Raw genomic sequence first — 23,841 nt, forward strand, 5'->3', positions numbered from 1 at the left:
ATCTGACTATGGAAGTTAGAGATACGAGGAAGCGTCGACAGTGGAATCGTGAAGATTTGGCGAAGGCTGTGGCAGCAGTAATTTTATAAAACTATCTAATAAAGTTTTTTAATTGCAATACTGATGTATTTTGCACTTTTAACACCGATTTCTCGAAGTATCTTATATTAGGAGCACACTTTCTCGATCCTGCGTAAAGCTCTTTTTTCAATTTTTTTTAATTTTCAGAAAAAATAATATTTAAATTAGATTTTTCATTTTATCAACCTAAAGCTTATTAAATTCTCTTCAAGATAACGTATTACATTTTTAAATTCTGCCTATAGATTTCCTTACATTCGGTAAAATCGATATGGTATCTCATAATCGGGGACTTTCCTCTAGTAATAATATATGCACATATAAATTACGCAATACCTGAGAAAAAGTCGTTTGCAAATATATCTATCTTTCTCCAGAAATCGCCGTTCCGCGGAACAAAATTCCGCAGATGCAATCATTCGCAGAGTTTGTACACGCGACTCAATCTCAACATGATAAACGCGTATACATACAACACACATCCCGCTCCTCAAATTCCATCCTCGCGTATCTGGAGTATTAAAGACGTGGAAAGCATATCTCGCCGCGCGGGAGAAGCGTCCCATAAAGAAAGGGACTCTAGGTCGCTCATAAAAATCTAGAAAATCCCGTTCTCCCTCCGTATCATCCCCTTCGCTTGCAATGATCGTCAAGATCGTGTGACTGCTCGCGAATTGCCTGCGAAAACGATGCACAAAATGGCGCTTGCGAGAAACGCGACGTTCAAATAATTCCGATCGCAATTTCCTCCTTTCATACTTAATTTCTTTCATACTACATTTAATAATAAAGAAGTTGTAATGAATTGCAACGTTTCTAGTCGTGCTATCGTTAGCGCATCATACCCATACAGCATGAAATGATTGCATATATTGCAGGAATCTTCCACCGCAACGTAGCAACATTGCAAATTCACTGCGAAATGTTTCTGCAACATTGCTATGGGATTGCAGGAATGTGAAAATGTCCGCTTTTCGGAACATTGCAACGAAACGTCATAATAATATTGCAATGTAATGAATTTGCAATAATTATAATTATTCATTATTATATACTTTAAATATTTTTATTTATATAACTTCAATATTTTTATTTATTAACATAAATAGACAATTATATGTAATATAACAATAGTAATAAAAAATGAAATAAACATTTTCTCTATTTTTGTTATAAAAAAGTAACTGTTCTTTATAAAAAAAAAAACTTAAAAATCCTCTTCTTGAGATATTATTTTTCCTTTAATTATGTTAAAATATTTTTCCTCTAATTAAATAATTGAATCTTCTTCGTTTTTGTTTGTATGTTGCCTGTAAAAATAAAATAGGAATTAAAATTCATATATTAGCATAAAATTACATAAAAATATACATACTGCAAGTATGTATAGAATTATATGTAAAATGACATACTTTGATCTCTCAATCCTAACCGGAGCTTGAGCAAGCCACTTGGAAATGCATTCAGCAATTTCTGCATCAGTGGCATGATTGTGTATTTCACGAACAGCTTCTATAACAGAAAAAGTTATTAAAAATATTACAACTATTAATATGCAGTTTTCTAATGAATTTCCATAATTTTGAGGTTATAGTGATATAAACCGTGAGATAGGCAAATAGAGTGATTCTCTATTATAATTAATAGATACAAGATTAACAGCACACAAGTGCTATAATTAGACATAATATTATAAAAAAGTACTTACCTTTTTCTTTTACGTAACTACTTTCTTTTAGAATGATGCTCGCGTCGTACAACCACCATGTTCTTTAGATAGTCGAAAGAGACAAACACCGCATGCACATATATATTACCGAGCTCAGATTCTGGTCATCACACATCATTGGTCGAATAGATTTGGACGAATCTCGTTAGGATAGGAAGACTCCAATGTTTTAATAAAATAAATTATTAATATTAATTAATTACAAATTTTGATTGTGCAATGTTTTCGAAATATTAATGTCATGTTGCTACAAGTGTGCTGGTATTTTGCGGATATATATCTCTGCAATGTCTTCGTACTGTTGCATTGCAATTTGCAACGTTGCAACGTTGCTGCAATGTTGGTGCAAGCTTCTGTGCTGTATGGGTATTATTATTATCATTATTACAGCCGCAGTTCTCTCCTTTCGCAAATTCGTTTTATTGCTCGTTCGATTTTTTAAAGAATGCAAGATGGCGAGTGGAAAGAAAGCTCAACGACTTACTAACATGCCTGATAATCGCATCAATTCGCAACGTCACGTTAAACATGTATCAAAATTCTTGAAACGGACACGAATAACGCGTGAGAATAATGGAGTTATGACTCGACTTACCTCGTTAAACGGACGATTCGTCTGCCGGGAAAACGGAAGCACGGTGTTTCGCACGACTTTTTCTCGTTTCGCGACGCGATTCACGAAATTCGAATTTAGGAACGATCCGCGGCAGACTTCACGTACGTCGCTACGGAGCTCCGCTCGGTGACGACATCTGCGGGATGGTCGCACTATCGCAATTCGCGGTTACCTAGAAATGATTCCGTTGATTGACTTCGCGAGATACCGTGAGGCAGCTCAGAAATTTGTTATCGGAATTCGCTAAGGAGGCACGAAAGTATGAGAATGACGGAATTACGAGTAAACTCACCTCGTTAATTGCGGACGATTCGCTTGTAAGAAGCACGAGCACGACAATCACTCGCGGTGATTACACGACGCGATTAACTAAATTCAAATTTCAAGAACAATTTGCATCGTCCGCGGCAAGTTCAGTTTGCAGCAGGAATTCTGTTCGGTGGCGACATCTGCACGCAGAAGGCCGTATTGTCGCGTTCGCTGCGCCTGTCTGTAGTATCGATTCGTACGTGGTAACGTGGTTACGGTACAGTTTAACCGGCTTGCCCGCCAATATGAAAAGTGAGGTTATGTCACACTGTTGTCGTATATTTAAATGATAATTTCGGACTGTACAGCAGGGGATATTTGTTCGCAAACACGTAGAATTAATTAAAGGGATTGCAAACAATTTCTAATACAGTAATAGCACTTTCACCATGGAAGTATCCCCGATGGGCAACTTGCCGTAAGTACTTTTGAAATATTTTTATGCTTTTTCCTACGTTTATTTGATTAAAATGGAATACATGTTAAATTAGGAAGAAGCTAAAAGCCCTTGCTCTCTCTCTTATCTCGATTTTATTTTTCTATATGATAATTTACAAGAAAAGTGTCATTAATTTATAAATACACTGTCGTGTAATAACTATTTATTTAAAAAGTTGCAGCAAGGATTTATGGTCCATAATATCGGGCACGACGTGCTGCTGCGCCAAAGAGACCGTCGAGGACGAAATCAAGAACGCTACTGTTTTTCTCAAGGAAGGACTTTTGTATTTTAAGCCGTACACAGATGCATCGTTGCAGAGTATCGCTAAAAGGGACCCGCCCCCTCTTCAACAGATGTACGATTTAATCAGTAAACTAGCTCCGTTTCTCGTAAGTACACCACTCTACACTTGTAAGCAACTAGATTCAACTAGAATACTCTGTAAAATTTCTGTTTAATTTATTACGCCGCAATCTCGTATAATGCAGCGACTTACCATTGAAACTTGTGTTGCAGAACTTGGACGCCACGATTACCTGGGATCTGGTGTGCAATTTCGTCTCGTACGAGTACAGGAACTGCGCCGAGACCTTCGCGGCCCAGCTCTCCGACCTCACCTCCATAAGAGCGTTAATTGACGACATCTGGAACTTTTATTATTCCGAGAGAGTGACTCTGATAAAATGCCTCAAGCTCATGATCGAGTACAAGGACAACGAGAGGCACCCGCATCACCGGGAGTTCGCGAAATTTTTCAACGACGTTCTGATGGCGAATCTGCTCGAGTCTATACGGAAGCAGATCGAGACGTTGAAGTTCGTGAATCCGCCGACGCGCTCGCAGTTTTGTACGGAGGATCATCTGCACAGGCTGTACAACAGCACTCTCATCGAGATGCGCGAGTTGCTTCACATACTCACCGTGATTATGCACGACGTACACATCGCCGATCACGAATTCGCCAAGCTGTACGGAAGTATCGGGGTAAGGCGTGGTACCTTGGGTAGCTTCCCGCCTCGCACACGAGAGACTCGCTGTAATACGCGGACAATGTTGCAGGGTGAGCCCAGACGATTAGCGAGCACAAAGAGCCACGAAGACAAGGAAGCCATCACCAAGAAGATTGAAGAGATACAGTACAGCCAAATAGCGTTGCTGCTCGTAGCGTTGGACGTGAGGAAGCAGTAAGCTGACGCAACATCAAATTACGTCATTTAATAAATTAATTTAATAAATTAAAATTACGCGATTTAATAATTTAATTTCAATAATAATTTTAATGTTAACGTGTGTTTGCACAGTACTGCCATGGAGGATTGGATAAACAGCGTGAGAAGCCACATGCAAGAGATCTTGGAGCAGAAATGTGTGCGCGAAAGTTCGCCGCAGGACGGGCCGCTGCTTTTGTCGTGGATGCTGGCGAACTACGCGATCGATCCGGATAACGTGGACGCGTTGAATCGCTTCAGGCCGTTCGGCGTCAAAGCGATACAGCTCGACGTGTTCCACTACCTTCGGGACTTAATGAGCTGCGAAATGTTCCAAGAGGAAACCCACTATGCCGAGATCGTGCAGAGCAGCGTTTATAATCTCCTGACTCTGGTGTGCGCCTTCATCGACGAGGACCGATTGAGCGCTCTGAACGGTATCTTCGACGCGATGGCCGCTACGGTCAAGTTCCCGAAATCTGCGGCTAGATTCTGGGACGAACGGGACGACGGCTTATGGCCGATCTACAAGGTTGCCGCGGAATTGTATCCGTACAAGTTCGAGCCTTTGACCAGCATAGCCATTGGCCTGGCATCCACCACCGTCACGAGTGCTAGGAAGGTAACGTTCGAGATTAATCCTCCCGCGCGAGATTAAATCCGTTATATCGAACATTTAACGTTTATCGTAAAACTTTATTGTTCTTTTTTATTTTATATTGTTTTTTTGAAATTTATTCTTCTCTTTTCAGATCATCTCGGAGCTGGACAATTTGCCGTCACTGACCATTGAGATCCCTCGCCAGAGGGATTATAGTAGGCCGTTACGACCGTACGAGGCGGAATGCGTGATCCAGAAGAACTCGTTCACCATACCGGACAGTTGCACGCGCGAGAGCGTCGCCGTGCTGTCGAGCGACAGGGAGGTGGTGTTGTTCCACACGAAGGCGAGCTACTGGGACGCTCTGCATCACAAGATCGAGCAGCTGTTCGCCCTAGCGAGCGGTGGAATCGCGAACATCAGCGCGATGAAGACCGATCTACCCGAGAACGTTCTTCAGGGTCTGAAACTGTTGGAGGCGCTGCTGGTGAAGGACATCGAGATACCGTCAAGCATGGTCACTTCCACGGAGTTGACCTTCGAAATAGTCAATCGTTTCTCGTACCCGGTGCTACCGGCGAACCTGTACCGGATCGTCGCCGTGTGCATCAGCATCTCGTCGAAGTTGGTGCTGCGATACCCCGAGGACATCCTCACACGCATGCGCTCCGGCGTTTATCCCAAGTTCAACAACTGGTACCAAAAGCCGCTGGACTTCGCGGAGGCGATCTCCTTCGACGGCGGCCTCGTCGCGTCGTGGCTCTCGGGAATCGAGACTATCGAGCACACTTACTCGATTTTGCGCGCGTACCTGGACACGCTGTACAACTATCTGATCGTCAAGCACAGCAAGGAGGCCATGTACACCGTCGAAATACCGGGCATGGTGTTTCTGCTGCAAGCCGTGCTACCCAAGCTGGATTCTTGGTACTTCGAATCGAACGCCGAGAGGATTGACCTGTGGCTGAAGAGCATGTTCTGCATCCATCGGGCTCTCGACTCGTCCTTATCGAAGAACGATATCCGCAACGAGCTGCAGCTCGTCGCGGTGTACAGCTTGCTCTACCTCGAGCCGCGCCACGCGCTGCTGAAATTGCTGCGGACCGGCGAACGCACGCTGCACAACAAGATGATCACGGAGACGGATTGGATCAGCGGCAAGGGATTCAAGACTACCAAAAGCGTGGAGCTGGCACTGTCGATAGTCAATCGACTGTTGATGTTCAGGAAGTCCCTGGGTCTGGAACTGGGTGACAGATCGCCCCTCGAAATTGCCTTGTACTCGTCACCGAGAGTGCCGAACGGGCTGCTCATAGTACCGACCATCGTAAATTATCTGTACGTCTGGTTCAGTCCTTCGCTGCAGAAAATGGCGGTGCGGCTGCTGAAGAAATTCGCGGAGGAATTCTCAATGTCGCTCCTTGTCTGCATGGGCATGGACGGCACGTCCATACGGGAGACCTTCGCGTTTCGACTGACGCTGCCGACGTGCGCGATCGAGGTGAAAGTCGCCATTCTGGAGCTAGTTGCCGTGTGTCTGGAGAAACAGCCCGGTCTGACGGAGGCGCTCTTCAACATCATGCATCAGGCAGAACACAAGAGGATCTTCCCACGATCAGCCGATGAGTTTCTCACGGAGGGCTGCAGTCAGTTCCTCGATTCATACTTGGAACGGATGTACAAGGAGGACGATATCGTGTGTGACAAGCTGTACGACAGCACGATGACCGTGTTGCGCGCGATGTGGTACCACAGAAACGAGATCCTCGTCAATTTCTTCCGGAAGCGTGAGAAATTCTGGAGTCACCTGTTCGCGCCACTCTTCAAGACTCTGGTGCCGGGCGCGAAGGGTTATTCGCAATTGCTGGACGTGATCACGTTGGAATTATACAAGAGCCCGTTGCTGGAGAACAATTTCTCGAAAAACCTGAAGGATCTGCTGGACAAGTCCAAGGACTATTGGAAGAAGTTGGCTATATACGTTCTTGGCTCTTGCGCGAGTGGCGACAACGAAGGCGAAATCGAGGATAGTACGAAGCGAAGTAAATTGGATCCACTGTACGAGGTGAATTTGGAGTCTTGGTACCACTTTATCGTGATGCTCACTGACGACAGAACAGCCAAGAATTATCCGATTAACGTAACGCAAGCGCATCTTCTCACCCAGCTGGCATTGGATTCGTTATTGGCGCGAGTGAAGGAACCGGAAGATCCCAGTAGCGGCAAGATTCCAATGTTGTTGGCCTCCTTATCTTTGAGATGTATCACCACGTGGAAGCAAATGTGCGTCGGAGATTCACGAATCTTCAAAACCAGACTGTCGCAGCTGACGCAGGAAATAGCGCAGACCTATCGCGGCTTTGGCAAGTCGCTGCGGCAAACGTTGATCTCGTTGCTGCTCGGCTGTGTGCAACTGGTGAAAAGCACCCTGGCCGAGGATTCGGCAAGCCTCGAGTTTCTCCTGGCGCACTCGTGCACGGTCGCCTCTTACGAGTTAGAGGAGCTGAAAGAGGCCGTGCTGCAGCTGGAACGTCGGAAGCAACGGTTGCCCGTCGATCGCAAGAGCGAGGAGAAGACCACGCAGAAAAAGGCCGACTGTCACAGCGCGGAGACGCTGCGCGGTATACGAGAGAGCCTGCCGGCGACGCTCGCTATCTGCATGGTGACGCAGTTACTACGCTCGTACGTCGAACGAAATGCGAGCATCAAGTACCGTCTGCGGGCCAACTGCGTGCAACTGCGTCAAATGATACCAGAACTGATGGCGTGCGTCGGTTACACGCTGCAGCGGTATCCGTACATGAAATTCAGCGCGGCCGCCCTGAGCCTGCTAGGCGTCATATCACGCTCGCCCTACTGTCCGCATCCCATCAACGAGAACGACATCGCAAAACTCTGGCTCAGCCTGATCCCACCGGCGGACATCGCCAACAGCATGCTCGACTCGCTGTACGACGACACGGCGAACGGCCGATGGCGTTGTCAGGACTGGTGGCCGTTGTACACCCTGGGCCTGGAGTTCCTGATCGGTCTGGTCACCAGCGAGACGCACATGGTGTACATTAACCAGGTGGTCGTCTTCCTGAATTCGCACGAGCATCAACTGATGGTCGTGTCCACGTTGTTAAGGCACACTGCCGACCTGCTGGCCGCCGACTTGATACAATCGCTGGTCGCCCTCGTACACGCCGTGGCCACGCAGACGTACGTCTGGAACGCGATCCAGCCAAGCGTGCGCGAGACTCTCATCAAGTGCATGTACCTAGCGTACGACAGCACGGTAAACTTATTGTTAAGACCGCGGATCCTCAAGTTTATCATCGACGGTATCAGCATGGAGAGCGCCGAGGAGCTCGAGTCCTGCGACAATCGACTGCCGAGCGGCGAGCTGAAGCTGCTAGTGAACAAGCTGATCGTCATCAACACTACCTGCGCGCTGAGCTTCGTTCATTTCTCGCCGAGGCTGAATACCCTGGTGGACACGATATACACGCAGGATTACTGGTACACACCGATGGCCGAGATGAACTTTGGGCCACCGCAGATGAGCATGAACTCTGGCCCGCGGCTCACTTACGGCGCGATCATCAGCTCGACGCAGCTGTTTACCCAGGCGCTTCACTCGCGCTCGCAGTCAGCTGCCTCGTTGCCCATTACGGCGCCACCACCCGGTCGGGACGACAAAACGGACTCCGCGAAGAAGGAATGGGAGCGTGCCGCGCCGGAGAACCTCCGACGCATGCACACGAGCAAGGACCTGCGTAGGATCATCCACGCGGCGTCAGTTTCGACCTCGAGGACGTCGTCCAACATCGGCGGAGAATTCCTGGGGTACGTCAGTGGCCTGGACGTCACTGTACCGCTACTCAGCAGCCCCAGGCTCGTACGGCGACCGTACGATCCGTTAATATGCGAGAACACGATTCTCTCGCGGGCGACCGCCTTGGCGACCGGCCGGCACGTCACGAAGAGCAGCGGAGGCGGGACCGCCGGAGCCGCCGGCAACGGCAGCCCGATCGTCGCGCGGAATCACAGATTCAGCGATCCGTGGTTCGAGTCCATGGACGAGAACAACACGCGATTGGCGCTGGAGATCAATCTCATTCTGATACTGTCTCAGGCGCTGGAAGGCGTGAAGAGTCCCAGACTCGCGTTGCGGGATCGTCAGTTGATCGCACGCGAGACTGCCACGGAACTCGGCGTTTTCTTCGATTTCCTCGAGCACCGCGGCACTCCCGATATCTGGCAGGTGAAGGGCTCCCTGATAGACGCGGACACGAAGAGCTCGCGGACGATTCAAGACACGAGCGATCCGGCGCAGGTGAATCTGCCGGCGAGGCTGAAGAAGAACAGCACCATCGACAGGCCACCGGCATACATGCCCGATCACGAGGATTCCTCGATAGAGGACATCGAGGGCGAGATGGAGGAGAGAAGATTGGACGAGAGTGTCATCACCACCGGCGTCTTCGAAACGAACGTGAGCAGTGTACAGTTCTTACCGTTAATGGGGAAATTGCTCAAGACGGTTGTGGAATCGTTGGACTCGGCGCAGTTCCGGTAGTAGCTGTGAAATTGTCTTGAGAATACGAAATAATATTTAATGTACAGTTTATACTGAAATGGAAATTAAATCCTGGCATTCCAATACATGAGTCGATGCAGACGTATGTATGACACGCTCAATACGGAATATCCCAAGAGCTCTGGTATCAAGTCTCACCCGCGTCGTGTAATTTGTCATTTTTGAAGAAAGATGTTTGAAAATGCCGATTGAGATAATCAATCGTAAGATATCGATCGTGATATTTTGATATTTTTCCATACATTCTCCGCGTGAGAGTTAGTCACGCGGACACAAAGTCGGGAAGTTCCCGTAAAGGAAGAAGAGGAGCAGGAAGATCGATGGAAATAAACAGAACGCGGCATCGAACGTTTCTAATTTAGCCTGTACTTTTATATTAACACTATTTATAAATGATTAAACATAATGCAATGTGTGTATCCAGCAAATTAGAAATATTTCTTGTGTTTCTTTAAATGTGTTCTCTTAAATAGTCGCGCTATAGGAAACCGTGAAAATACAAACTATATGATTTTATACACAGCCAACTACTTAACGAGGGACCAAACGGATTGATTAGAATCGCCATTTTACGTGCATCCTCTCACGTCAAAATAACGCTCAACATTTTCCCTATTGACTTTCATTTAATTTGATCGGTTCAGCACTCAATCAGATTTCGCTTCTTCGCTTGTTAACCGAGTTGCAAATTCTGTATTTTTCGATCCGATGATAAGCGTCCTTTGCATGAAAATTTCGTCATGATCAGTTACATATTTGCTAATTACATTCACTAATCACGTGAATGATCTGTTCATGAAAATTTGTAGTCACGGCGCGTTACGTTACTCTGCATCTCTGTCGCCTTCATTGGCGCACGATAATTTTTTTCGGCTTTCAACCAAGACGTGTCTCGAAATATATCTCTACGCCCGGAAACGAAGGGGAGGAATATAGAAACAGAGTTTACAGCGAGAGACCGCCGTTCTCTGCGTTTGTCTTTAAATCTTACATGTACAGTACACGCTTCCCCGAGTCTGCCTCGCGAAGGCACGCATCCCCGTGCCTCCCGCATCACTGTACAACATCGCGCACTCGCGCTCTAAGGACGATTAGTAATTACATTACGATACAGTATAAAAATATAATCCTTGATATTAACGAATGCGTTATGCGTTACGACAATAGCGATGGCGCGAGCGCCGATCTGGGCACACCGCGCAGGGACATCCGCCGCCTTTCAGGATGGACACCTGAAGGTCTGGTTAGACGCTAAGGAGGCAGATGGGGTAGAATGTTCTCGGGCGAGGGTGTGTCGTGGGAATCGTTGCTCCTCGATGACGTTACTCGCTGATGGTAATAATTATTGGAGCCGGCGGTGGCGGCGCCGGCGGAGGCGGTAACGGCGGTGGAACTGGTGGTAACTGTGTTTGTCGAGCCGAGGCTGGTGACCATCACCGCGGACGTCGTGGCCGTCGTGGTGTTGATCGTTATCGTCGTGATGACGGCGGAGGTAGGTTGACTTCGAGACGTTAGACTGCCCCACGCGTGCGGGTTTGCGCAGCCCGATTCCGACGAGGAGCACGACGAATCCGGGTGGCGCGTCGACGACGAGCAGTACGTCGGCTGCGCGGTTGGAGCGCCAGTGTTGCACATCGACGAAGACACGGTGGTCGCCACCGACGTTACGAGAGGCGGGGGTGGTGGTGGTGGCGGTGGCGGCGGCTGCGGGGTCGGCCCGTTGATGTCCGCCAACGGATCGACCGCGTTGTTCCCGTCCCAGGCGTCCGTCGACTTGGACTCGTCGTTGTTGGTCACGCTCGCGCTGGACCTCTGCCGCTTGGTATCCCCGTATATTAAACAGTGAACGTTGGGCGAGCTGCTGCGATCCCGGACGCCCTCTTGCTCCTCGAGGAATCGGTCCATATAGTCCCTGCTTGCAATTTAAAGGTTCTGTTATTCACATGCAGTAATTGCGTCATGTAAGTAATCATGTAAAGTATGTTAGAATTCGATGACACTGTAACGTGTTACATCGCATCAAATTTTTGTAAAGTTTGCAAGTGTATAAGCTTCAAGAGCTTCCGTATTTTTTTTTAAATTTGACGTCCAAGAGCAACGACTACCACGATGATGATAAAATCGGGAAGTTGCTGGAAAAGAAATTGGAAAAGATACTCACGTGATACCAGGGTGCAGGGCGTACTTCTTCTTCTCCAGTCGAGCTTTGTACGTAAATATGTCATGGCGCTCGGTTTTCTTCCACAAATAATAAAATTGCACTAATTCTCCAACCGACCTTGTTCTCACCTACGACAGCAATAAAATTCCACTTACTGTAATTGCATGATTTCAATCAGTTGTCACATAATTAAATTTACACGTGGAAATGTCCATTCGCGGCCTACCTTGTTCTTATGAATAAGGTGAAAGTCCTTCCCGTAGGCGCGTAATCCGGACTCGAAATTGTGACACTCCTCCTCTGACCAGAGGCTCACCGCGTCCGTTGGCGGCAACACGTTCATTCGACGTCTTCGCAGTGCTTCCTCAAGGTTGTAGCCGCACTGCAGCAGGAGATACAAGGCCTGCTCGTCGTCCCGAATGTGCGATCCGGACGGCAATCCGGAGCTGCCTTTAACTGCCGGTAGCTGCGCGCGTGCCAGGAACTCCTCCGTGTCCTCCTCGGATATATGGCTCGGGTCCCACAGCATCTTGTCCTCGTTTTCGTAGGGTAACGCGTCATCGTAGCGGCACAAGCCTTCCGGTATCGCCGCCTGATAATCACTGCCGACCATGATTGTCTTCTTCCACTCCTCCTCGTCTGGACTGTAATCGCAGTCGTCCTCCTCCTCCTCGCTCTGCGGTCTCGACACGCTCCGCAGCAGCCTCGAACTACCGCTTCCGCTGGTGACTATCCGATCTTCCGGTCCGTCTATCGTGCCGGCGGCGCTACCTTCTTCGGCGGTGTCATCGGCAACGCCGGATCCCCCCAAGTTCATATCGCCGCAAGCGACGGCGTTCGAGCTTCCGGACGTAGGCGAGGCTCTCTTCTTGCCACTTCCGCCACGAGTACCCGTCATCGAGCACTCCTCGCCTTCCTCATCGTCGTCCTCGTCGTCGTCGAGGATGCGTTTCCTGCCACCGGCTCCGCCACCGCCTTTCATCGCTGACCCGGACAACGTTGACGTTTTGTCCTTCCCCTTCACCAGCATCTCTGTATAAAATTGTTTAAGGTCCGGCTCATTACTGTTCGCGTCCGCTTCGTCGTCGTCGTCGTCGTCGTCCGCATCGTTGTCGCCCTTATCCGAGTAACGCTCCTCGTTCTCCGGATCGCCGCTACCGGACGGCAGCAGCATGCGATCGGAACTGTTGGAGTTCTCCGTGGAGGGATCGCCGTATCCGTACATGGCAAGCAGATCTTTCAGTGGCATATCACCCTCCTTGCGCGAGGAGACAGAGAGAGAAAGAGAGAGAGAGAGAAATAGATCATTATTACATCAAGCGTAATCCTACGGGATTCGTTAAACATGGAAATCTCACTACGAGAACGCACTTTGAGTCCAAAGTGTTGCGGAAACTTATCATAATTTGTAATTATTTATGGGCTCGACTTTTTTTCATTTCTCAGGCTTGATCCTAGAATAGTCGGGATCAGAAACTTTCGTTACAAAGTGACGTATGCGCATGTAATAACATATGTGCAAGAGTTATCCGAGATATCGGACGCACCACGTTAGGTGCGGTATACCTTTTGCAAGTTGGACAACTCGTTGTGAGAGTCTTCACTACCTTCTAAGGCCTCTTCCTCGTCCAATGTACGTTCGTCATCAAAATCATTTACCATCATTTCCGTGGCAGGTCCCATATCATAATCTCGATCTGCCCTGCAACGGAGACACACGCACATGTCGTTACGCACGGCTCGTAGCTCTTAGCTCCACGCATATGTATATCTACGTATATATATCCTTTGCTACAGTTTAAGTGCGAGCCTTTCTCGTATGAGTATCGAGAAAGACGTAGAAGACGTTACAACTACTAAGTTATAGTCGCTACTGTCGAGGATGATATACACTTACATGATTCTACTGTCTCTATTCACCGGGATGGGAACATAACACGCAAGCGGCACGCACATAAAATCGTGCAGCGAAGCACCGGAATGTATCGCCGCGACGTACGAGAATTACGCTTACTTCAGAGCAGTCCGCGTTGCACGCAATCCCTCCGACGTGGAGGCCGGAAACGGAGCTGGATCTCAATTCGGCGTCCGAGGGCCGAACGATCGGATGCGGACCGTTCACGTTTACGTGGAGCGCCGCGGAGAGAGAGGTCTAACCTCCAAATCGACGTGACATCCGCGTCACGGCGGTACTCACGATACCGGTGCGCACTGTCCCGTCACTCTATCGGGGCGATTGACATCTCGCCGAGGCGTGTATCGAACTGGCTCCTTCCTCCTTCGATCGACCGTGATCCCCTCGGGCACGAGCACCGCGAGAAACCGCGAGTCCGTCCACGGGCTATTGTCCTCGTCCACGGGCAACAACAAACCCGCCAACTCGGACATTCGGCACGTCCAGCACTCCTAAGGCACAATTTCCCATCGAGCGAGATGCGAGCGTCACACCGATGCAGAACTATCGTAAATTCTCCGAACGAATTAACTGGAAAACGCGCATTCCATTATTTACGTTCGTCGTACTCGGTCGTATCTCGGGTCGTGTGTTCGGAAAATGGATGCGACCACACATACCACTCGAGCGTCGTTCTCTCGAGGGGGGTGAGGGAGATCCGGGTGCACGCAGCGTGTAGAGTATATCCCGCGCGCGGGAACAGCGTAATCTCGGAGCACGATGCGACCAGTGGGAACTAGGCTGGGGGAAATTTACTTCTTACAAGTAACACTACCCAAGTGCCACTCGCCGATTTTCTCGAAACTTTGCACACACGTAGTACATCGAAAAACATTAGACACGTGTCTTTTTATTTGTGCTAACAACGCATTTTAAGGTTAGAAAACGCATTCGAATATTTAACACTATAGCACAATGGTAACTAACGCTACTCCTGAGCGTTATTCTCTTACAGCTTTTACGACATTACTCTATTATGATTTCATTGTCTGAATGTTTGGTATTAATTTTACGAGATTCGGAATGGCAGATTCAAAATCGCGGACCGAAATCGCAGAATTTTCAAAAATTTTATTCAATTCAGTTTCGAAGAAGTGTTTTAGACCCGTGATTACGATTGTGGTAACAGTTATATCAATCTAGAGGTGGAGGATGAAAAATGGCAAATTCAATATGGTGCATCCAAAATGGCGGACCCAAATTCCAATTGTTTTAAATTAGTTTCAAAAACCATTTTTGTGGTGGTTTTCGAGGTGACTGTTTACAATGTTAATAGTAGTTTGACAAAATTTCAAATTTCATAAACCTGTCTTCAGCAGATTAAATTGCTTAAAATTTCGTTAACTTGATTTGTTTGTTTCCGTCATTTGAAATATTGTCAAACTACTATTAACATTGTAAACAGTCACCTCGAAAACCACCACAAAAATGATTGAAACTAATTTAAAACAATTGGAATTTGGGTCCGCCATTTTGGATGCACCATATTGAATTTGCCATTTTTCATCCTCCACCTCTAGATTGATATAACTGTTACCACAATCATAGGGTGCGGTCCAAGTCACGCTTCGAAGCGCTTCTAGACACTTTCCATCCTTTTCCTTCTGTCAAATGAGAAGAAGATAGAAAGTGTCTAGAAGCGCTTCGAAGCGTGACTTGGACCGTACCCATAATCACGGGTCTAAAACACTTCTTCGAAACTGACTTTGAATAAAAGTTTTGAAAATTCTGCGATTTCGGTCCGCGATTTTGAATCTGCCATTCCGAATCTCGTAAAATTAATGCCAAACATTCAGACAATGGCTGCGTTCGGCAGAAAAAGCTGCTTTGCAACCGTTGTAAAATTCGTGAATATGATTTGCGTATGCTTTTAGATTCAATCAAAATTAAGCGCATACGCCAATCAGATTCACGATTTTTACAACGGTTGCAAATCAGCTTTTTCTGTCGAACGCAGCCAATAAAATCATAATAGAGTAATGTCGTAAAAGCTGTAAGAGAATAACGCTCAGGAGTAGCGTTAGTTACCATTGTGCTATAAAGTGTTAAATTTTCGAATGCGTTTTCTAACCTTAAAATGCGTTGTTAGCACAAATAAAAAGACACGTGTCTAATGTTTTTCGATGTACTACGTGTGTGCAAAGTTTCGAGAAAATCGGCGAGTGGCACTTGGGTAGTGTTACTTGTTAGGGAAAAACTGTGAAATTGTTTCGAAGCAAATTCACATCGACCAATGAGGTCGCGCAAAGGTTTTAGTAAACTCACTAGGTTTAGTAATTTCCACCATGTCGTAAAACGCACACTGTTCGGGAATATCTAGATTTTATATACCATAGAGGCCATAGACGAAACGATTGCGTATATACAGATGAGCGACGTTTCGAATATTTGACAAGGCGTGTCCAGTAAATTGACGCGGAGCGTACGTTTGCGTACGATTTCAAGTATGCCAGTGTGACAACGAATATGTGCGTATAATTCGCGAGTGCCTTTTGCAAGATCACGACACGGCGACCGTGGACCTTTGATGAAAGTTGCATTGTGAGTAAATCGCGATGTTTGTACATCGTAGGTTCATGGTTACATTTCTATCAACTATGCATTTGTGCATCGTTAACGACGTTGTTGTCGCCCTTGTTAGCGTAATGCGATTATTAACAATACGATTTGCGATTACAGACTTCAGCAGTCGTCAAGATTGAACCAGTATTGATGCTACACCCACTGCCTTGCCTGTGATGTCTTCCAGGAGAGATACGCATCGTTAAACATATATCAAATCGCGCATAATTGGTCGCATTGCAACTTCCAAGGGATTTAAGCAGCTAAGTAGTCGTTTGACACATTTACACTTTTTGTGAGTATAAATTATGTACGTGAACTAGCCGATCGACGAGTCTTTTGTTCTACTTTACACTTGAACTCGAATCCTGTCCCAGAGCGAGTCAGGATGCATTACGGCAAGAAGTCACCCAGCATGGGCACGCCATCCGTGTACTCGCACGTGACCACTACTCGCAGCAGCGCGAATCTCAGATTGTCGAGATCCGCCCGTAGCGTGAAGATCCCGTGGTATCAGAAACCGATACTCACGCATGCCTATGTACTTGATATTCAGAGGGGCGCCATGTTCACCGCTATATTTTCGTCGGTACGTTTTTGAGAGCGATGACTGCCTTAAAGAATTGAAGAAATTTTCTCACTCGTTTAATATAAAATAAATGTGTTTTCCAGTGCCTGGCTTTTTTCACAATATGTACGTCCATTTTTGACATCTACTGCCTCTCGCAGGCTGCGCCTGGCTCCACGCACTATGGATATTACATCATATCGTACGAATTTGTCTACGTGGGCAGTCAGCATGGTAAATTCGCTTATAAAAATTATAAATTAAATTATATCACATAAATAATATCGCATAAATTCACTTCCCGATTTTTAATGAAGTGTCATGCGCATCTAATGTGTTTCTAAGAAAACATTCTGCGTGTCGATGAAATTGTAGAACCAACTGTCATCCGACTTTCACTTTTCAGTTCGCAACGCCCTGATCGTGTTTGCATTGTTCTCCATGCTGGGCGGAATAGTCGTCTTTGTAACTTCCCTGATACTGATCACGGCCCTGCGGAAGGAGTACGAGAAGAAGATGGTGCTGTGGCTGTACAGTTTCGCCATATTCACTCTGTTCAGGCTGTTCGCTTTCATATTCTACAGCATCGTGAACGACATGATATTCGCCTACAACATCTTGATGTGCCTGCTATGGATAGTGTTCATTTGCGTCTCTGCGTATGGCTGGCTGATCGTGTACTCGCTGTACGTCGAGCTGTCCGACCTAACAAGATTGGAAGACTTGGCTCATCTGCGGGTATGATATATTATTTTATTAAATTAATAATAAATTAATAATAAATATTAAATTAATTATACACCAACCACCGAAATGTGTCATTTGAAAAATCTCGTGTACACACTTTTGGTTTCAGATTGGTACGATGCAGTCTCTGAATGCATCCACGACACACTCGCTCGCTGGCTCCCGGCCGACGACGCCTCACAGCGCGGTATCAACCGTGCCGGTATCCACCATTAAGTAGATAATAACATGATAATTTTACGTTTTCAGTCATAATATACAAATTTTCTCCAATTAACGTACGAATCGTGACACGACGACGAAATAATCAGAGTGGCTCTTCAAGCTTGAACGATAAATCATTGATAATTGTACATGTATATACGCTAGCGCGCACAACGAACTTGACAAAAATTACATGCAATTTACAATGTTAAGAATCTCAGAGAGCAGGAGATACTGCAATCAACATACACGATATCGTGTAACAGCGTGAGAGATATATATATATATATTCTCGTTTGCCACACAGCAGTGGTTTAGTGATAGATGTTCGTAGACTTGCTGCGAACGTAGTTCCGTCCACGTATAAGGCGAGCAATTAGGTTTAGCGTACAGATATGTGTCACAAGTATTCCTTACGTACGTATTAACGCATTATGACCACGTATGTATTAACATATCGCTTAACGCATTCCGTCCATTTATTAATTCATGTAGTTAAAAAAAGGTCGATCTATCTATGAATGACTAAAACGCTCGTTCTGTCAAAATTATACATGACATTGTGGAATCTCTCTCTCGTGTAAATGTTTGCGGGCGAACCAAAGAACGGCGAATATGAATACGATCTCTGCCGAGAGAGCCCTGACAGCCACGATTTTATTTTGGGTAGAAAAGCAAGTTATACTTTTTTGTATGTTGATATTTGAAGAATTTAATGTACAACGCACATATGTTTTATATAAACGTATAAATATATTATATTTTAACAAGTTGGTATTTGTTGCTGGACGAGGAGTGTGACTGACGTTGAACAATTTAACTGATCGTTCTCATAATTTCCAAAATTACTTATCCATTGTCCATTATTTCCGCTCCGGAAACTTTTCCAAGTATTGAACAAGTATAATAAGGACTATATAATATATCGCACATCTTAAATGGTGTCACTTACTCAGAGGGATTGTGAAATCAATTTCTTTTGATACGAAATTAATTTAATGATTCACAAATATAATAAATACATTAATTACTTCTGATTCTTATTTCAAATATTCGTTGAGACTTATCGATGCGAAAAGGCCGATTTCTAAAAGCTTTATCAGGAAAACCGCTCGTTAAACAGAACGTTAAAAATACAAAATATTCGTTTCGCCGACTATCACGTCATAAATTTCAAAGAAGTTGCAAATTTGTATTATAATAAATCTACATGCAAATCGATTTCTCGTTACTGTTTTCTTCAGTCACGCTTATCTTCCGCATCGGTGGGCCGAATTGCGACTAACGCGGGCTCGGCCGATGCGCGCTGCTTGAATGGCACTGCGTTGATAATGAATTTGTATTCGCGAGTTTGTGTAATCTATATCGCGCTTTTAAGATATACGAGCTATTCGCCGGCGCTCGTCTAGCTGGGACTTATATAAAGGCACGCGTACGACGCGTACGCGGCTATACCGGTGCCGCGTGTTGTCCGCGATGCTTACCGGCGATGTGACTGAAAAATCCGTAACGTATCCGCGTGCGTGCACAGAATGAACGTAACTGTGAGAGATCCACTCCGCGCGGTCCACGATTTCCTGAGGCGCACCGGGAAACTCTGGTACCTCGTCGATCCCCGGGAGACGACCTTCGAGTTCCTGCACGAGGTGCCGGACTATCACCAGCAGGTAATTCCGAGCAGCGGGGGAAATAGTTAAGAAACGGCGAAAACAAGATTCACGCTTGCAAAACACTAGATTTATTTCGTCGAATTACATCACACGTTTGACATCACTTCTCTTCCCCTCGTGTGTGTCGCGGTATCATAGTTTGCATAATGTTAAAACACTCGTCAATCAATCTGGTCGCGGTAAACATAGATAAGATAATTCAATTCCGGAGTGGCTCGTCAAAAAGATATCAAGATATCGCTCGATAATTTAACGTTATTTGACGAAAAAAAGTTTTATAGCCCGAGTATTCTTACTCTCCGAGTGTTGCTCTTCGCGTGTTGCTAATTAGCTGATAACGATAATTATATGTATCATGGTGAGAGATAACGAACAGCGGTGGAGCTAATGGAGCAGTCGGATGGAAATTGTCATTGTGCGTCGTGCGTCGGCGTCCTGCTTAAAGCAGCAAAGAATTTCCTTCGCGTGTGCGAATGCAAATTGAAGTGTTTTGCGCGTCAAACGCGTCAAATCCACTTGATGCCATCTGCATTAAACCGTGTCAAACGCATTGGCGTGGTTCGCTAATTTAAGTGCGCAGCTGCCTTGCGAACGTTGTTACGAATGCGGCAAGTTGCACGAATCGTTAACAAGTCGTGACCGTGCTATTCTTGTCGAGGCCTCGTTCGAGCACAGCACCGGTCCTTGGATCGGCGCGCATTGTTACTGGAACTTCGGAAAAAATGTGGCGAAAACAGTCAAATTCTTTTTCAACAAGCGCCGATTCTGCCGGATGTCCAGCCGAATCCGGAAGATCGGATTTTTCTCATGAATTCTGATTTATTCATAAATTCGCGGAAATCGCGGCACTCGAAGTCTAACAAACTCAGTTTCCGACACGCGTAGATATGGATGCCGTTCTTCCTCCTGCTGATTCTCGAGCAGATTACTTTGGGAAAGAAGAGGTTTCGTGTGAACGATCAAGTGACTTCGCTATCGCACTGGGTGCTCCATGAAACTGTCAGGTAAACACGAGTATCAAGCCTCGCCAAGACGCATTAATTGTTTGTAACAAATACGCGTGTATCTTTCTAATAAATTACGTTAAAAAATACGAGTTTAGGGGTAGATATAAAAAATTAATATTATTTAATATTAATTTAGTTTAATATTAAATATATTAAACATAAAAAATAATTTCATATTAAATGTAAACGTATTCGAAATATGCAATATACTCGAGAGGTCGAAATCGTTGTCGGTTTTGCAGAGTCTTTTCGCGCGGCGCCGAGTATTATGCATATATCGCGATCTACGAGAAATTCGGCAGGAGATGGGACCTAGCTTGGGACTCGCCGTGGACATGGTACATTACTTTCATTGCCGTGGACTTCTGTTACTATTGGGCTCATCGCAGTAACCACGGTTAAATTTTTATCCAAGCATTCGCTGGTATCCCCATTTTCTCCCGTCGCTAATTTCACATGTTTCTAATCGGCCGCTTGCAGAGATTCACTTCTTGTGGGCCCATCATCAGGTGCATCACAGTAGTGAGGAGTTCAATCTCGCGGTTGGCCTGCGGCAGTCCATTTTGCAACACTGGTGCAACTTTGTGAGCAAATTAAATTACTCGCCTCCGTAAATTAAGTCAAATTTCAAATCACGAAATACGTCAGTGCGTATTTTAATTCTTGGAATATAATTCGAATATAGTTGTTTCAATATCGATGAACCGGGATTTAATAGTACCGTTCCGCTATCATTCAGTCTGAATTAAAATTTCTCTTGTATAGGTATTTTACCTGCTGCTCGCCTTCTTTATACCACCGTCGCACTTTATGGTTCACAATCAACTCAACTTGATATACCAATTGTGGATACACACGACAGTCATCCGTGATCTCGGACCGCTCGAATTGATTTTTAATACGCCCAAGCACCATCGCGTTCATCACGGTAAAGTAATGATATTTATCAATATAACCGCACTGACAGCCACTATGACATTCTGACATTCGCAACACGAGGTTCAAGCCACACGAAGTTCGAGCCAAGCGAGAGAAGCAATCAGCATCGTGGAAAAGAGGCACCAATGATTTCGATTTAATATTTAACACGGCTTTTTTAAGAGTGGAAACTACCTTCTCGTGATTTGTATTACGATTATTATTTTCGCACTTGTGCAGGCTGCAATCTTTATTGCTTGGACAAGAACTACGGGGGCATGCTTATAATATGGGATCGAATGTTCGGTACCTTCCGAGAGGAAGAACAGAGCGAAGAGATAGTTTACGGCCTCGTGGTTAATGCCGATTCATTTAATGCATTTTATTTGCAGGTAAAAGCTCTCAGAAATAATTTTTGATTTATATAATTGATGTTAAATAACGGAAATTAAATGAAAAAATTAGCAAATTTATAAAATGAAATATAATAATAACACAAAGATATAGATAATGATTTTAATATCGGTTCGTAATCATTGTTTTTCTTATAATTCCGCAGCTATTTTATTTGAAAAATTTGATTAAGAAGAGCCTAAGTATGGATACGTGGGCCGATAAGCTCGCCGTTTTCTGGAAAGGGCCCAGTTGGTTTCCAGGTGGACCGCGTTTGGGTCTAGACGAATTTAAAATAAAAGTAACGTAACACACAAAATCTATTTAACGTAATGAAATATAAATGTGCATTATTCCGTCGTGCAAAAATTACGCTTGATTGTTAAAAAAATTAAATATACATTTCTCAGGTGGAGCCTAGACCTGCATACGATCCACACGTACCAGATTGGCAAAAAGTGTACGTCAGCTTGCAGTTTCTGATGGTTTTTCTCAATCATCATCAACTGTACAAGACTGAGGTGAGTGTTTTATTTGTTCGTCGAATTATAACAAAGAGCTTTTACATTATCGCCAAATGTTAAAGATATGCTTATCGCTGTTTATTTCTCTTTTCAGAATCTAAATGACCTCTCGACAATATTCGCAGTGGCGAACAGTTTCGCCGCTCTCGCCAGCGTCGGCTTGTTACTTGACAAGCGTGCGTTTATATATCCCTTTATTATTGAATTTGCGCGTTGCAGCGTATACGTGTACTTTGTACGCGCAACGCATCAAGATAATTTAATTGCCTGTTGGACGTATTATATACATCTGTTTCAATTGACTTTTATCTGGTTACCTCACTTTGTACATAAAGCTTATGAATATTTTTTATGTGCGTTTATTCATGGACGCGCGCACGCTATTAACGTTCAAGAGAAAAATCAGAAAGATGCGCAGTAGGTTCGAAGCACAGGAAAGCTAGGAAGCTCTCCGCTGGAGATCAGGATTCGCACGGCCGGGAGAAATAAACGTGTACTTGCGAACTTTAGATAATGCACAAATGTATATTTTCACCGTTAAGGAAACAAGCTTTTCTTTAAATGACATTATTAACTTGTAATAATACGTAGTGCGTCTGTAAATATCATGTAAACATAATCGATAACATTGTAATTCTGTATTTCATAAAACGGATATATAAGTTTCGTCAAACAACCGATCGTTGAATCATTTAAATTACGAAAGTCTATACACCTTTGCTGCCTTCCGTTATGTAGTACGTGTCCTAAATATTATATTCGTATATAAAATTTCTTCAGTTTAAATATTATGTATCTGTTCCTCTGTGAACATGCGCTACACGTAGCATTATTGTATTCCCGAGTTTCGCAACCGTCGCCTGAAATCATTACACGATACAAGATACGTCGAATATATTATAAAATTTTACGAAAGCGCCTCCACAAATACGTCCCGTACAATCAAAACGTTTACAAATCACGTTACAATGGTACAGAGTGTCGTACGCGTTATGATACAGGTAGAACATGTAAGTAGCACTTTAAAATATACCTTAAGAAATGCAACGCAACGTATACTTAATAATAATACTTAATAAATACCGCGAAAACAATCAAGCAAAATTACGTTTTCCCGAACGCGATTTCTCGCGACCCCGAATCGCGAGAATCAGAAATATGTCTCTCCTCAAATTCAATAATGACAAACAAGCAAGCTCCCTCGTTTTCTCCCTCTCTCTCTTAATATCTCGCGCAACAATATTATATTTCAAAGATTGCAACTATATCTTACTTAAGCGTATAATATAAATGCTTCCAGAAGACATTGCGTAAAAACAAGGACAAATGTAATAATATCTTATACCTCCACAATGCACGAGTTCTTAAGTACATTACTTTTAATATCGTGTTTTACATGTAAAGCCTCTTGAGTTACTCGATAATATGTTTGTGACGTCGTGGCAAATTTCTTTTCTGATGGTCCGCTAACTGCAAAATATTATTCGAATTTACTCTGTGCCAAAACTCTAACGAAATCGCAATTATTCCGATTTGTGAGGGACAAACATATGTATATTTTC

The 23,841-nt window shown here is 45.0% G+C and overlaps 5 protein-coding genes across 13 annotated transcripts in view; 3 read left to right on the forward strand and 2 right to left on the reverse strand.

The window, feature by feature from the left end:
• The first annotated feature begins 2,892 nt into the window (after positions 1-2,892).
• LOC105276365 (nucleoporin NUP188 homolog) lies at positions 2,893-9,994 on the forward strand. The gene is made up of 6 exons (XM_011333907.3): positions 2,893-3,153; positions 3,350-3,566; positions 3,694-4,161; positions 4,237-4,361; positions 4,479-5,007; positions 5,138-9,994. Exons 1-6 carry the CDS (start codon positions 3,125-3,127, stop codon positions 9,548-9,550), a joined length of 5,781 nt encoding a protein of 1,926 aa, XP_011332209.1. The 5' UTR covers positions 2,893-3,124; the 3' UTR covers positions 9,551-9,994.
• LOC105276366 (mesoderm induction early response protein 1) lies at positions 9,919-14,336 on the reverse strand. Of its 5 annotated transcripts, none has more exons than XM_011333910.3 (5): positions 13,630-14,336; positions 13,299-13,434; positions 11,959-12,990; positions 11,733-11,860; positions 9,919-11,483 (listed from the first exon to the last, which is right to left on the reverse strand). In XM_011333910.3, exons 1-5 carry the CDS (start codon positions 13,686-13,688, stop codon positions 10,823-10,825), a joined length of 2,016 nt encoding a protein of 671 aa, XP_011332212.1. In that variant the 5' UTR covers positions 13,689-14,336; the 3' UTR covers positions 9,919-10,822. The 5 variants fall into 5 exon arrangements, with proteins under 5 accessions (XP_011332212.1, XP_011332213.1, XP_011332210.1 ...); XM_011333911.3 differs by having other exon boundaries at positions 9,919-11,486; positions 13,747-14,335; XM_011333908.3 differs by having other exon boundaries at positions 9,919-11,486; positions 13,630-14,335.
• A 1,720-nt stretch (positions 14,337-16,056) lies between these two features.
• LOC105276367 lies at positions 16,057-18,537 on the forward strand. Its single transcript, XM_011333914.3, has 6 exons — positions 16,057-16,227; positions 16,366-16,543; positions 16,626-16,837; positions 16,921-17,050; positions 17,223-17,554; positions 17,673-18,537. The coding sequence occupies exons 3-6, from the start codon at positions 16,637-16,639 to the stop codon at positions 17,781-17,783; spliced, it is 774 nt and encodes a 257-aa protein (XP_011332216.1). The 5' UTR covers positions 16,057-16,227; positions 16,366-16,543; positions 16,626-16,636; the 3' UTR covers positions 17,784-18,537.
• Positions 18,538-19,116: 579 nt separating this feature from the next.
• Positions 19,117-22,953, forward strand: LOC105276370 (alkylglycerol monooxygenase). Its single transcript, XM_011333924.3, has 9 exons — positions 19,117-19,434; positions 20,323-20,441; positions 20,687-20,841; positions 20,925-21,028; positions 21,210-21,372; positions 21,603-21,754; positions 21,922-22,056; positions 22,166-22,276; positions 22,374-22,953. The coding sequence occupies exons 1-9, from the start codon at positions 19,300-19,302 to the stop codon at positions 22,698-22,700; spliced, it is 1,401 nt and encodes a 466-aa protein (XP_011332226.1). The 5' UTR covers positions 19,117-19,299; the 3' UTR covers positions 22,701-22,953.
• The window catches only part of LOC105276369 (ankyrin-2), a 28,694-nt gene continuing 27,641 nt past the window's right edge, over positions 22,789-23,841 (reverse strand). For all 5 annotated transcript variants that reach the window (XM_011333917.2, XM_011333918.3, XM_011333921.3 and 2 more), the window contains one exon: positions 22,789-23,749. The gene's annotated coding sequence lies outside the window, so the exon portion shown is untranslated. The remainder of the gene's footprint in view (positions 23,750-23,841) is intronic.

The sequence above is a fragment of the Ooceraea biroi genome, chromosome 8 (assembly GCF_003672135.1).
Source record: "Ooceraea biroi isolate clonal line C1 chromosome 8, Obir_v5.4, whole genome shotgun sequence".
Lineage (NCBI taxonomy): Eukaryota > Metazoa > Arthropoda > Insecta > Hymenoptera > Formicidae > Ooceraea > Ooceraea biroi.

Bases quoted from the DNA above. Each gene is read 5' to 3' on its own strand.
- LOC105276366 (XM_011333908.3), bottom strand. From the start codon at position 13,688: ATGTGCGTGCCGCTTGCGTGTTATGTTCCCATCCCGGTGAATAGAGAC. The intron at 12,991-13,298 runs GTATACCGCACC...TCCTCGCGCAAG, and splicing joins AGTTGTCCAACTTGCAAAAG to GAGGGTGATATGCCACTGAA. The intron at 11,487-11,732 runs GTGAGTATCTTT...TTAAATTGCAAG, and splicing joins GCCCTGCACCCTGGTATCAC to CAGGGACTATATGGACCGAT.
- LOC105276365 (XM_011333907.3), top strand. From the start codon at position 3,125: ATGGAAGTATCCCCGATGGGCAACTTGCC. The intron at 3,154-3,349 runs GTAAGTACTTTT...TTATTTAAAAAG, and splicing joins TCCCCGATGGGCAACTTGCC to TTGCAGCAAGGATTTATGGT. The intron at 5,008-5,137 runs GTAACGTTCGAG...TTCTCTTTTCAG, and splicing joins CCGTCACGAGTGCTAGGAAG to ATCATCTCGGAGCTGGACAA.
- LOC105276367 (XM_011333914.3), top strand. From the start codon at position 16,637: ATGCATTACGGCAAGAAGTCACCCAGCATGGGCACGCCATCCGTGTAC. The intron at 16,838-16,920 runs GTACGTTTTTGA...TGTGTTTTCCAG, and splicing joins TCACCGCTATATTTTCGTCG to TGCCTGGCTTTTTTCACAAT. The intron at 17,555-17,672 runs GTATGATATATT...TTTTGGTTTCAG, and splicing joins AAGACTTGGCTCATCTGCGG to ATTGGTACGATGCAGTCTCT.
- LOC105276370 (XM_011333924.3), top strand. From the start codon at position 19,300: ATGAACGTAACTGTGAGAGATCCACTCCGCGCGGTCCACGATTTCCTG. The intron at 21,755-21,921 runs GTAAAAGCTCTC...ATAATTCCGCAG, and splicing joins TTAATGCATTTTATTTGCAG to CTATTTTATTTGAAAAATTT. The intron at 22,277-22,373 runs GTGAGTGTTTTA...TTCTCTTTTCAG, and splicing joins ATCAACTGTACAAGACTGAG to AATCTAAATGACCTCTCGAC.